The sequence below is a fragment of the Orycteropus afer genome, unplaced genomic scaffold, assembly GCF_000298275.1.
Source record: "Orycteropus afer afer isolate SDZICR_OR568_19922 unplaced genomic scaffold, OryAfe1.0 scaffold00196, whole genome shotgun sequence".
Taxonomy (NCBI): domain Eukaryota; kingdom Metazoa; phylum Chordata; class Mammalia; order Tubulidentata; family Orycteropodidae; genus Orycteropus; species Orycteropus afer.
Genome location: NW_006921783.1, coordinates 1,434,112 through 1,448,508, shown reverse-complemented (window position 1 = coordinate 1,448,508; position 14,397 = coordinate 1,434,112). Strand labels below are relative to the sequence as shown.

Below are 14,397 nucleotides of genomic sequence, written 5' to 3'. Positions count from 1 at the left end.
CACTGCAGCGAATTATTGAACCCAGGAGAGAGGTGGTGGGTGCTTTGGGAGGAACGGTTGGAGAAAGGGCTAGAGGGAGGCAGCATGTCTGGCCTGGCAGTAATAGGCCTTGGGTTACTGCTGGTAATCCTGTCTTCCTCTTGTAAGGTTAGAGGAGGTCAGAACATGTGGCCTCCCTGCCCTTTTAGCACCCATGTACAACTAAAGGAAAAAGTGCCTGGTCCTGTGAATCCTCCATCATCACTATGTTTTAATTTATTGTTATAGCTATTGTGTCAATCCATTTCATTGACAATCTTCGTCTTTTCACTGACCCTTTACTTTACTGAGCATGATGTCATTCTCTAAGGACTGGTCCCTGCAGACAACATGTCCAAAGTATGTAAGATGAAGGCTTGCCGTCATCCCTCCTAAGGAACAGTTTCATCTGTACTTCTTCCAAGACAGCTCTGTTTGTTCTGTAGAACGAACCAAAAAAGGTAGCCAAAAATCCATCCATTTATAAATGTTCATTACGGAGAAAGGAAAAGGTAAGAATGCAGGGTGTTGTATGTACCATTATTCCCATTATTCCTCAAATGTGTGGTTTATGTAGTAGTCAGCTATGTGTCCTTCAATTCAGGGTTCTCTCAAGGTAGAGTAATTATCTCTAAGGAAAGATGCCTTCCTTAGTATTTTAAAAAAATAAGTGGCAAGAATATTCCTTCCTCCTCTTTGAACGTGATACAGGGTAACTTACAAGGCACTTTATGTGTAAGGATTCAGGAAGCAAATTACTTCAGTGTTTATTTTGGCACATCCTTGTCTTTCAATACTTTTGAGGCAAATTATATTCAATAAATAAACTGGAAAATAGCTTTAAAACATAATCCCAAAGTCGAGTAATTTAATATTAATGCACAAATTATGATCCACATTTATAATCAGAAGCGTAGGAAGTAATAAAGCCACTGGCTGGCTCTACTTAATACATTCTCAAGAATATGTTTTTCTTTAATTGTGAATTTAAAGCCTAAACTTTAAGAAAAAATCATTAAAAACTATTTTATTGGCAAGATATTATATATATAGAAAAGTGAATATAATGAATAATGTACAGTTTAAATAAAAATAATAATAAAAAAATACCCCTGAATTCACCACCAAACGGCAATTTTTTAAACAGCTTAATTTTCAGTTTTGTTCTACAAGACGCTTAAGAAAATAAAGATCTAAGTTAGAATTAAACAGAAGGCATCTCGACATTTTTCACCACTGAGTAGGTGTACTATTAAATGAAAAGTAAGCTCTCTTTTCTAAACACCGAATAGAAACATCATACATGAAAGATTAAAACAACAACAACAACAACAACAAAAAAAAATTAGCTTTATTTCAATTTAATAACTACTATTTTCACATTCTAATAGAAAGTTAAATTGATTAACCAAACAAACCGGTCTTTTCTTAACCATTTAATCAAAGTAAACTCCATGCTTTGTGACATTACCACTTACATCATCTGCTAAAACTGGTCTTTGGATAGGTTAGCCTTTTAAAATGACCTACTTTTTCTAGTGAAGTAAGTAGTTTATAACTGACATATTTTGGTAATGCTATATACTACCTTATCATCCCATCCCCAGATGTCTGCACATTATGCAATATTTCATTAAATATTAAAATCTGAAGTAAGTTTTATATTTAAATGAAATGCAACTGTGTATCTGCCACCCAATTTTGGTCAAATGTCAAAGCCTTGAACTAAAGTGCCATTAAACTATAATGATACACATGTTTCTTTAAATAAAGAAGATTCCTTATTCCTTTGGAGGAGCTACATATTCAAACCTCCAAAGTTCTTTAACTTCTTATTTCCTTCTTTACCTTTTTTTTTTTTCACATTTTATTGTGTTTTAGGTGAAAGTTTACACAGCAAATTAGTTTTGCATTCAACAATTTATATACAAATTGTTCTGTGTCATTGATTGCTATCCACCCTCACCCCTAATGTTGCAGCATCCTCCTCATTCCCACCCTGCCTTCTCTGTTTCCATCTCTCTAGTTTCTCTGCCCCTCCTTGCCTTCTCAGCTTTGCTTTTGGGCAAATGTTGCCCCTTCAGTCTCAGTGTTGTATAGTTCAGTGGGCTAAGGATTCCTCACAGGTGTTACCGATTTTATAAGCCAATGAATCTATTACTTGGCTAAAAGGTGACCTCTGGGAGTAGCTTCAGTTCCAAGTTAAAAGGGTGTTTACGGTGATAATCTTGGAGTTTCTCTAGTCTCCATCAGTCCAGTAAGTTGGCTCTTTTTTTTATGACTTTGAGGTTTGGTCTACATTTTTTCTCCCATTCTAACCAGGGCCTTCTATTGCATCCCTAGTCAGAGTGGTAGCCAGGCACCATCTAGTTCTTTGGGTCTCAGGCTAGAGGAGCAGCTGTAGTTCTTATGGGCCATTAGCCCCACAGGTTCTTTTAAATCAAAAATTACATGGCTTGATACATGTTCCGCTGAAACTTACACAAAAGATAACCTGAGTATCAACCTTCCCTGCTACAGGGCAAGAAGGGACTTCTTCAACTTAATAACAAGACAAATGATTTTTGCTTCTCAAAAAATAAAGAGCTATCATGAAAATCCTACTCTGGCTCATTCTTCACACTTCCTCTTATTCAAACAGTGATGATATTAATATTACTCCTTTAAAGAATTACTCACCCTATGAAAGCCACCATCTGCTCCACTATGTGTTTGCTGAATGTTACTATAACAAATATTTTCTGAAAGAAAAGGGAAAACCTCAGTTAAAATAAATATTTATTCTTACAGAGGAAGACACAGAGAAGTGCATAGGAGGTACAGACAACAAAGATAAACCCTTCTGCACTTACAGTACTGCACTGTCAGTGAGGGCAAACATAGATATATGGGTGGATAGATGGGTGAACAGGCTGAATGAGTAGGTATGTCTACGCAGGGGGGAGCATGCCCAAGACAATGTATAGGGTTGGCAGACAATGTATCTACAAGTGTATTGGTATGTTCCTTAAGAATTCCCAGGTATACAGTAGAGCAGACAGACAAGGGACAAGGTTGTAGTCACTTCTTGGCCACAGCCAACTACCCAGAGGGAATGAGCAGTTGGACCTGTGGGCTCAGGACCATAGTTGCAGGGGACATCAAGCTCAATTGGCATAACATACTACACAAAATGCTGTTCCACATCCTACTTTGGCAAATAGCAACTGGGATCTTAAAAGCTTGCAAGCGGCCATTTAGACGCAAAGATGGGTCTCTCCTCAACCAGAGCAAAGAATGAAGAAAACCAAAGATTCATGGAAACAATTAGTCCAAAAGACTGGTACACATGTAGTCCTCAGCTTATATGACTATGATACCAGAAGAACTAGATGGTGCCCAGCTACCAATGTCAACCACTTGGAGGGGGATTTTTGTAGGAGATTGTGGATAGAGTGGGAGAACAATGTGGAACAAAACTCAAAATCATTAAAAAAAAAAAAAAATAAGGACCAGGTTTGCCGGTCTGATAGAGTCTGATGGAACCACTAAGACTATGGTCCCTAGCTGTCCTTCAGGTCCGGAATTGAACCCACTCCTGTGGCTTCCAGCCAAACAAAAGACAGGCATATGAGCTGAACATTTACATTAAGTAGATACACTCCTTGGAGAGAATAATCATGGGAGAATAGAAGAGCTGTGTATGAGAGAGCTCAGGGGACAGGAGTGCATGGAAGGAAGGACACAGGGAAGAGGTAACTATGGGGAGGAAGTGGGAGGGGAGCTGTCGCACTGCGGTAAATTGTAGTCAATGTCATGAGACAAAGTGTATGTGAGCTGCTGTATGAAAAAGTGAATTTGTTCTGTAAACTTTTGCCCAAATCATAATAAAAAAATATTTACTCATATATATATCTATAGATGTATCTATAGATATAGATATATATAGATATAAATAGATATAGATATAGATAGATATATATAAAAGAACAATTCTAAGAGCTCTGGTAGTGTAGTGCCTAAGGCACTTGACTGCTAACCAGAAGGCTGGTGGTTCAAAGCCACCAGCCACTCCTTGGAAGGAAGGTTGGGCCATATACTTCTGTAGTGACACTGCCTCGGAAACCCAAGGAGGGGTTGCTATGAGTTGGGTCTAACTCGACGGCACATAACAACAACAACATGAACAATTCTATCAACAGTCTAAAAAGGTGCGGTTCTTACTCTATCACAATTTCTTAAAATTATTTTAAGATAAAATGAAAGGCATTATTTGAGTGACAAATACTACCTACTTTGCATTTTAAAGATTTTCTTTCCCAAGCATACCATTCTTACTAGGATACATAACCATGTCTGAGGGAAACTATGAGTCATGAAACCTAAGACTGGGAAGGAATGGTGGACATTCTACATGTTCTCTGTATCTGAGGATGGTATACACAGACTAAAGTCATGGGTCATGGGTTCCCATACAGTTTCCCACCACTGAAATTAAAGCTGATCACTCTGATGACAGGGACTGGGCTAAATCTAACCCAGAGGATCATGAAGACTGTACATCCTCCATAGAAGGTTTTTAGAGCAGTAACCCGAAAGTTCCATTTTCAGACCATGAATGAGTTTGGGCTTTCAGAGTTAGGAAGAGCTACTCATCAGATGTGGGAACTTTTCAATTGGTATTAATGAAGTTTAAAAAACAAAGCAAAAAACAACCACAGCTGTGGTGAAGGAGTTGATTCTAACTCATGGCAACCCCATGTGTGTTACAGCAGAACTGTGCTTCACGTTTTTTTTTTTTTTAATTGTGATTTGGGCGAAATTTTACAGGGTAAATTCACTTTCCATACAGCAATTCACATACACTTTGTCTCATGACATTAACAATTTACCACAATGCAACAGTTTCCCTCCCACTTCCTCCCCATGGTTACCTCTTCCCTGTGTCCATCCCTCCATGCACTCCTGCCCCCTGACCTGTCTCCCTGTACATAAGTAGCCCTTTTTGCTCCCACGATTGTTCTCTCCAAGGAGTGTATCTACCTTAGGTAAAGGTTTACCTCATATGCCTGTCTTTTGTTTGGCTGGAAGCCACAGGGCTTCATGGGGTTTTCAATGGCTGATTTTTTTTTTTTTTACCAGGCCTTTCTTCCAAGGCACCTTTGGGTGGACTTGAACAGCCAACATTTCAGTTAGCAGCAGAGCACCTTAACAGTTTGCACCATATGATCCACATTACAGAATCCATTAATGAAACACTTTCCATTCATTAAAGATGTTGATACATTACTTTACTCACAAGTAAAGATGTCTTTAGGGCTAATAAGTAGCAAATATTCTCAATTCAACCAATGTCACCTCAAATACATTCTAAGAATGATATAAGGTATTGTTTAGTGTTTTCAGGGAATATAAAGATGAGAAAGATACTTCTTCAGGGCCCTGAAGACATTTACAAAATTTTCTATAAAATGGAGAAAGATGGTAATTACAAAAACAGAAAGTTATTAATATCATCAGGAGTAAAAACATGCTATACAGGTTCAGAGAAAGGAGAGGCTACATTTAGTTGTACAATTAACAAAAGACTCAAGAAAATGATATTTAAATGATGATCCTTCAAAGGATGGATAAAAATTTTCTGATTAAATATGAATAACTCTGGGTTTTCTCTCCAAATTCCTGATAGTCAACACTTTACTGCTTTGCTATTGTCTTTGAACAATTACTTTAGCCTATGTCTTAGTTCTCTAGTGCTGCCATAATAGAAGTACCACAAATGAATGACTTTAACAAACAGGAATTTATTCTTTCACAGTTTAGAAGGCTAGTAACTTGAATTCAGAGTGGCAGCTCTAGGGGCTGGGGGAAGGTCCTTCAAACTTAGGCTTCAGCACTACCTAACTTATGCAGCTGCTGGCTGCTGAGGCTGATGAACCCAAGATTGGCAAGTAAAATGGTATAATCCCAAGATCAGCAGGCCACACGGCAGGCCACTGGTTCAGTCCAGGAACTGGACATGAAGACACAGCCAAATGCAAGATCCAAATGTGCCAAAAAGCATAGAGACTTTTCCTAAAGCTTCTCCATATATATTAGTAGCAGGCCACACCCCAAAGGTTAACTTCCCTTCAACTACTTAGCTGCTAACAGCAGATTCTACCATGGAAGTGATTACAATCTCACCATGGGGGAATAACTACATCCAGCTGCCAAGCCATTCAAAACGACAACCCAGCCAGGTTGACATACAACTTTAAATACCACAGCCTATGTAATCAAAGGGCAGAGGAAGGAAATAAAACAAAACACCAACAGTCTTCTTTATAGTCACCCGTTATGAATCTCAAAAAAGTGACTAGGTTAGACCAAAGCATTAAGGGAGAAGACTGATAGTGAATGACATCTAATTGCAGCAGCAACATTGGTAGCTGCATGGTGGATATACCCAAGGAAATAAAAGTGAATAAAAAACTTCACAGCTCTTTTTGGTGTTTTTTTAAATATACCTTTTAATTTGAGTAAGATATTCAGCTATCTCAAGGAAAAAGTAAGCATATAAAGATGTCAAACAGAAGATGGGTGATTTTATAAAGCAGGATAAACAAGTAGTATATGAAGGTTATGAAGCTAACAATAAGACAATTATGAACTAACTACAGATCATTTAGGGCAAAAAGTATTAAGATCTAGGGACCTTCTAGTATCCATATTAAAAGCCAGTTACTTGTAGCTATAAAGCTTTAACTAATACACAGAGCTAATGGTTTGGCCTCTCAGTGATTTCACCACGAGTTTTCCCTACCATCATTTCCTAACATTCCAAGTAAGTCAATGCCTAGATAATTGCACAATTTCATTGCTCAAAAACAAAGTAAGATTTTCTTTTATATGTAACAGCTTGAAAATTCACTGTGCTGGGCAAGACCAAATATGTCAGACATTGAAGAAGATGTTGTCTCAAAATATAGGCATATGAGTTGAACATTTACCTCAAGTAGATACACTCCTTGGAGAGAATAATCATGGGAGAAAGATGGGCTGCTTATGCACAGGGAGACAGCTCAGGGGGCAGGAGTGTATGGAGGGATGGACACTGGGAAGAGGTAACTATGGGGAGGAAGTGGGAGGGGAGCTGTTGCATTGTGGTAAACTGTGGTCAATGACATGAGACAAAGTATATGTGAACTGCTGTATGGAAAATGAATTTGCTCTGTAAATCTTCACCCAAATCACAATAAAATAAATAATAATAACCCCCCTCCCCCCAAAAAAAGAAGATGTTGTCTTATAGTCTTTTAAGCTGCAGGTCTGAATGGAGATTCTACCAAACAAACAAAAAAGGCACAGCCCATCTGACCACCTGCACAGAGTAAACAAGGGAGAGGATAAAGGAGGAAGGAAAGATCTTAAGAGGGGTGCTGGGAGCTAAGATATCAGAATCAACAAAGAAGAAAGTGACTATAGAGGAAACATCCTTTGCCAGAAAGGAAAATCTTACACTGATTAATTTAAAAAATATTTATGGAATGCCTACTGTCAGGAGTCCCTGGGAGGCACAGTTAAGCACTGAACTTCTAGCTGAAAAGTTGGCCACTAGTAACAACAGCTATGTGCCAGGCACTAATCTATCGTCTTAGTGAACATAGGACAAAAATCCCTGTCCTCAAGAAGCTTATATTCCTTTCTCTCTCTCTTTCTCTCTCTCTCTCTCTCTCTCTCTGTGTGTGTGTATATGCACGTGCCTAGTGGCAGAGAGAGGTAGGGAGGCAATAAATAAGCATGATCTGATATGTGAAGTATTATGAACTTCTCTTAGAAGAAGACAACGTCTCTAAGGGTCCTTTTACAGGCAGAAGATGTGAACCTGTCCAGTGGGTCAAGAAGGGAAAATCCTTATGTAACATAATTAGGTGGGGGGATGTGAAATTTTTAGGGGAAGCTTAACAGATAGCAAGGCAGAATAAAAATAACAATGTTTATAAAGGAAGGTTATCTATTGAGGAAAAAGGGAAGAAAGAAAACTAAAAGAAAATAGCTTTATTAGAATACAGAAAAGCCTATGTATGGGGTTTCTCTCTCATTATTATTTCAGAAATAGTTAAATGTTTCTATTACTTACTAAAATTGCTTACCCAAGGAATGAGAAATGTTTGTTGCCCTAAGCTACATCTGGATGTACATCAAGTGACATGCCTTTAGAATTATGTCATTATGATACAATGGAACATAGCAAACATATCCCATGGTTTCAGTTTAGTGAAGGAACTTAGATTCTTTCCTTTCGGTGACATAAACGGATTTTAGCTTTCTCTTTTTTTCCCTCTTCCATATGGGCACACAGAAAAAAGCATCAGCTTTATAGAGCTTGGTATGATTTCCAGGGCTTTAGGCAAATACTTTATTTTACTTCTCTAACATTCAGTTCCCCTATCTATGAAACGTGAATAATAATCAACCTCCAAGGATTATTCTGACACTGAGATAAAATATGCAAATTACCTAGCACAGGTTCTGATAAATAACAGCCATTAAACAAATTCATCTCCTTAAGCATATAAAAGTAACTTACAGTTAAGAAGGCAAAGCAAAAGGATGGAAAGAACACTTGAATGTAAGCCAAAAAGATGTAAGTGCAAGTACCAGCTGTTAATTACTCTTTCTCTCTCTCTCTCTCTCTCTCTTTTTTTAAATTTTACTAGTTGCTGCAGAGTTGATTCCAACTCATGGCAAACCTGTGTGTGTCAGAGTAAAATGGTGTTCCATAAATTTTTCAATGGCTGAATTTTTGAAAGCAGATCACCAGGATTTTGTTCCAAGAAGTCTCTGGGTGGGCTTGAGTTCAAGTCCAACCTTTCAACCATTTGCACCAGCCAGGGACTCCTAACTACTCTTGTAGGCAACTTTTTTTATTAACCTCTCTCTAAATTTGACATTTATAAAATGGATGGAGTAATTTCTTTATCCCAGGATTACAAGAATTAAATCATATGGTGTATCCTAAGTGCCACCAGCCACTTCTTGGAAGGAAGGTTGGGCAATCTACTTCCGTAGTGATAACGCCTCGGAAACCCAAGGAGGGGTCGCTATGAGTCGGGTCTGACTCAACGACACATAACAACACAACAACAAGTGCCTTAAAATGTGAAGCATGATACAAAAAATTTTAGCATTATTATAACTGAAAAAAAAACTAATGAGAAAGTTTAGAAATTTACTAGTTTTGAATCTTCTGAAATGAAAGGTCCTGCACATTACAGGGGAGCTCTAGTAGTGTTGTGCTGAAGGCATTTATTTGACTGCTAACCAGAAGGCTGGCGGTTCAAACCGACCAGCCACTCAGAAGGAAGGTTGGGCAATCTACTTCCATAGTGAAACTGCCTTGGAAACCCAAGGAGGGGTCGCTGTGAGTTGGGTCCGACTTGACAGCACATAACGACAACAACACACATTATATGGGAGCTCTGGTGGTGCAGTGCCTAAGACATTTGACTGCTAACCAGAAGGTTGGCGGTTCAAACCCACCAGCCACTCCTCAGAAGGAAGAATGGAAAATCTACCCTATATCTCTGTAAGGACATAAGGATACTTTTAGCATAATAAGTTTTATGACAATTTTCAGAAAGTTACTACATTCAAGTGGTATATAGCTGCATGTATAAAGTTTATAGATTTCTAGAGAAGTTCCTGTTTTTAAGGAAGAAATTAAAAATCTGTTATTGTTCCTTAGGCATTAATACTTTCAAAAGATTCCAACGAGCTAAATGATTGCTTTCATCCTTCTCCAGAAAGAATGAAAAAGATTAGCAAAAAATATTACCTTCAAGTACATTGTAAAAATAATTATTCAATATTATGTGAAAAATCCTTTAACTGTATGTGTTTTAAATCTTTACCAATGTATGCTGCAGTCTAATATTTAAAAACCTGTAATTGTTACATAACATGTTTAATTTTAGTGAGGAAAAATACATTCCTTGAAGGAGGAAAAACTTATCTTTGAATTTCTAGGTGGTTATTATAGTGAGAGAGTAGAGGACAGACTTAATAAACTGATTCCAAATCCAAACCTAAGATTAGAAACTGAGCAGGTAGCAGCAGCTGGAGTTTTCCTCTTTCATTTTTTTCCCCAAGAATTGGAACTAGAGAGGTATTAAGAAGACACTTGGGGGTAGTTGTACTTTTTATTATGAAGGGATACCAGGGCAGAGACATTACTTCACTGTTTCTGCCCTTCCTTTAATGAAATGTCTCTCTTTGTTGAAAACCTCACTATTTAAAACAAATTCCTTCCAGATTAATTTTATTCTACTGAGATTTGCCCCTTAGAAGGAAATAATTTGTATCACAGATCTAGAAACACATGTCTACTTCCCTTAAGTTCTTTTCTCTCTTCTCTCTCCTTTATTACACATATACATAATTATCCCCATGATTTTGATAAGAGTGACTTTGAGAACCAGCTAATTCTCACTTCTCTAACCATAACCCACATCTCCTCACCCCTTTAGAGATCCTTTCTTCCTCATTCTTCCCCACACGAACATATGGCTAGTTTTCAGTAAGGGATATTGGTGCCTTGAGAGGAAATACTATATAGGGTATGTGAAAGAAAATAATTATTAGTGAAAGGCAATATTCTCTCAGCTTGGGGTCGGTAAAGAAACAAGATTTTTTTGCTATGTATATGAAAGTGATGTGCTTTTTCCTATACAGGAACATTATTTTTGTTTAATTCATCTTGCGTAAACAGTTTGACAATACAAAAAGTAAGAGAGAAAGAAAGGAAGGAAAAAAGGAGGGAGGCAAGGAAGAAAAGAGCAGGAAAGAAAACAAGCAGGAACATAATACAGGGATCCAATAAAGTGACAGGGGATTCGCAGGGAATTCACAAACTTTCCAATGACATCCCATGCTTCAATACCTAAGCAAGCTATCAACCAAAAGAAGAACTACTATTTTGAAATGATCAAGTGAAATATATTTCAGTCTATCATCATCATCAGGCAGGGAAGCAGGGGGTATAATTACCTGGATATGCATTTTAATTATTGCTTTTCCAATCAGGGTTGCACCAAAGAAGGTCCAGAAAGGTACAAGAAAGTGTCCACATGTTATTCCAGCCAGATCAAATAGAGGATTTGGAATCTAAAAAGAGAAAAAAATAATTAAAATGGATTTCTATATATAACCAAAATAATAATTTTAGTTTACTGCCTATTGGTATGTGGCATTCTGCTCTAAACCTTGCTTACATTGCAAAGTGAGGCGTGGGTTCCCTGGTCAGTTCCTGACTGTTCAGAATGAGGTTAGGCAAGTGTCTTTATAAGCTGGATCTCGTTCATTTCAGGGTCTGTTCAATCTGTTCCCTGCAACCCAGCTGTACTTTTGCTTATATATTTAAGGTTAATGCCCATATTTTTCTAATTATCACACTAGAACTGGATAAATCCAATGGATCCTTAGGAATTTAATCCCACTCAAGAGGTATTTGACCATTTCGTGGCTGTTTTCTAAGATGAGATATGAATGAAGAGAGTCTTAAGATTTTTTCAATAGGTATTAGGGTTCTAAAATCTTTACAAAGAAGTAAGAATATTATCTAGAAAGTACTCACATCTTTTTAGCAAATATTCTTGTAAATTAACGAACATATTGGCGAATGTGCTTTTCTGTTTATTTTTCAACTTTTCATTGTGGTTTGGGTAAAAGTTTATAGAGCAAATTAGTTTTCCACTCAACAATTTATACACATTTGGTTTTGTTACTGTGCTTTTATTTTTCAACATAAAAAATTATTTCTATTATATGAAAGCCCAAAGCCATGGGGCCATGTGATATATTTTAGAAAGAAAATCAAGTGTGGAAATATGAGAGATGTTTTGAATACCCAGTCCCAGACTGGGTGATTCGCAATAATTATCTTTTCCAAACATTTCCACATTTCAAGACCGCTAAAAGACAGTTTCGTGCAAATGCAAAGGAACCACAAGGTGCCTTTAAGCACTTTGTCCATTTTTCTTTTTTTCGCACAGTAGTCATCTGCTCTTGTGCCAGTTGGCTGAACTATTTAAAAGCCAATTAATTTATATACCTTCATTTTCAAAATTTCAAAGAAAACCCTAGTTGTTTAAAAAGTATTTATTGTATATGTTTGTTGAAAAACAATACCACGCCTAAATAAAAACTAAAATATTCTTTTGTTAGTAACACTTGGAGTCCATAACTCGTTTTTCTCATCCAAATTCAAATGCTTCATGCAACTGCATCTGTCTTCTTACAATCATAACAGTATCATTTGCACAGCATCAATCTGCCATGCCATTTATTGTATTTTTCTCATGTGATTCTCACAACTCTATGAATTACAACAATTTAAGCTTTGTCATTTCCAAGCTAAAACTTATGCTGAAACAGAAATGAATTTAAAGGATGCACAATATACACATCAGAGTACGTCAAAATTAGAACTCTTTAAAATGGTGGACAAGTCAGATTATGCTGGAAACTCTCAGAAGAGCATAATCAATGAACTTGTTGTCAGATGTGCATGCTAGTTATTATTTTTTTTTCAAATGCTAACTAAATATACAGAAAGGACAACTGGTTTTAACAGATCTCTGCAGTTGCTTTGTATTTTTCTTTCAACAAGGCATTTTATTCATCTTAGTTTAAATGTTAATGATAAAATAACTTATAAACTAAACCTCCTTTTACCTTAAACTAAGTATGCAGAAATATAAGTATTAAAAACTTCCCAGAAGGACAAATGGACCCATCAATTTATGTTAAAGTGACTATCTCTAGTTGTATATAAGGAAGAGAAGCTAGTATAAAAATGGGATTTTTAGTAGTCAGGACAGATGCTTTTAAGAAATCAAAAGTGAGGAGAATTTTCCTAGCTACCTGCATTATAAAGGTCCCTGGTTGTACAGTGGTTAAAGCACTCAGCAGCCAAGCAAGAGGCTGGCAGCGGTTTGGACCCGCCAGTTGCTGCAAAGATCTAAGTCTGCTTCTGTAAAAAAGTAAAGCCTTGGAAACTCTATGGGGAAGTTCTACTCTGTCTGTAGGGTCTTTATGGATGGCAGAGGATTTGATTTATGGTTCTACTTGCATTACCCTTAGGAATAATGAAATAAAATGGATGGCTCTGACTTGTCAGGTACTTTTCTAAGGACTCTACAGGTATTCACTATGAGCTGGAATTGATTTGACAAAAGGGCTTCTAACTAGTTCAGCTCAGTTCAGACATGGCTGAAGAACTGACACCTTAACAGACTTAAATTTTTTAAATGTTTGTGAACCGGAATGTTAACTGGAATGGGAAAAATTGTAAGTCGAAGCCCTGCTAGAAACTTAATCTCCCTCTTAGTAAACAAGGGCAGTGTGTGTGTTGCGTATCAACCTAATTGCTTGATTACTCACTAACTCATTGCTGTCGAGTGGGTCCCGACTCGTAGCAACCCCTCCTTGGGTTTCCAAGTCAGTATACTCTATGGAAGTAGATTGCCTAATCTTCCTTCTGAGTAGTGGCTGGTGGGTTTGAACCACCAGACTTCTGGTTAGCAGTCAAAGGCCTTAGGCCCTACTCCACCAGAGCTTGCCGAGTCCAAAACAATGGAGCCTGGGCTCAAAGATGGTGGCTGACCATGCCACTCTGCATGTATGTGACTCTCCACAGTCCTGGCAATAATGCAATGTCATGCACCAGGCTCCTGAAAGGGCTCACAAAGCCTCTTCTCAGTCTCCCATTCCATAGCTTCCACCCATGAGTTTTCCTGTTCCAATTAGTGTTCAGATCACCCACATTTTTACAAATCTGAGACTGTTCTGGTTTTGCTTCATCAACTCAAAGCCCTGTTTGTCGGCAACTAACAACAACATGCAATAACTCACCCACTCCCCACAACATTATTATATTGTATTGCTAAGCCCATTTTACAGTGGAAAAAAATGAGATAAGTAGGTTAAGCAACTTACCAAGAATAAATAATACAGCAGGATTTGAACCCAGCAAGGCTTTACTCTTAGCCTCTAAACTAAGACATTATTATGTATTAGGCCTCTCAGCTCAATTCCATTCTTCTTAGCTCCCACAGCACTGTTTACTTATCACTGTATTTCAATTATCTCTCACTAAGACTAGTCTCCCTGAGGAGAGGGAATTTGTCTTCCATACTTCTTGATTCCCAGCATACAACAGTAGACACAAAGTTGATGAATAAAAATGCTTAGCAGTTTTTGAGCATTTACGGTCTAGGTGCTATGTTAGCCATTTCGCATATATTATCATTTTTAAATCCTCACATTGCCTTTGCAAGAAAACTATATGGCTCCATTTTAAAAATGAGAAAACTCAAGGAGTAACCTGATTGAGTTCACATACCTATTAAGAAGCAT

At 37.5% G+C, this 14,397-nt stretch overlaps 1 protein-coding gene across 1 annotated transcript in view; it reads right to left on the bottom strand.

The window, feature by feature from the left end:
• Window positions 1–14,397, bottom strand: part of VMP1 (vacuole membrane protein 1) — a 120,718-nt gene that overhangs the window by 17,052 nt on the left and 89,269 nt on the right. The window contains exons 8-9 of the mRNA XM_007947861.2: window positions 11,029–11,145; window positions 2,698–2,759 (exon numbers count right to left, since the gene is read on the bottom strand). Coding sequence (XP_007946052.1) covers window positions 2,698–2,759; window positions 11,029–11,145 — 179 coding nt within the window. The remainder of the gene's footprint in view (window positions 1–2,697; window positions 2,760–11,028; window positions 11,146–14,397) is intronic.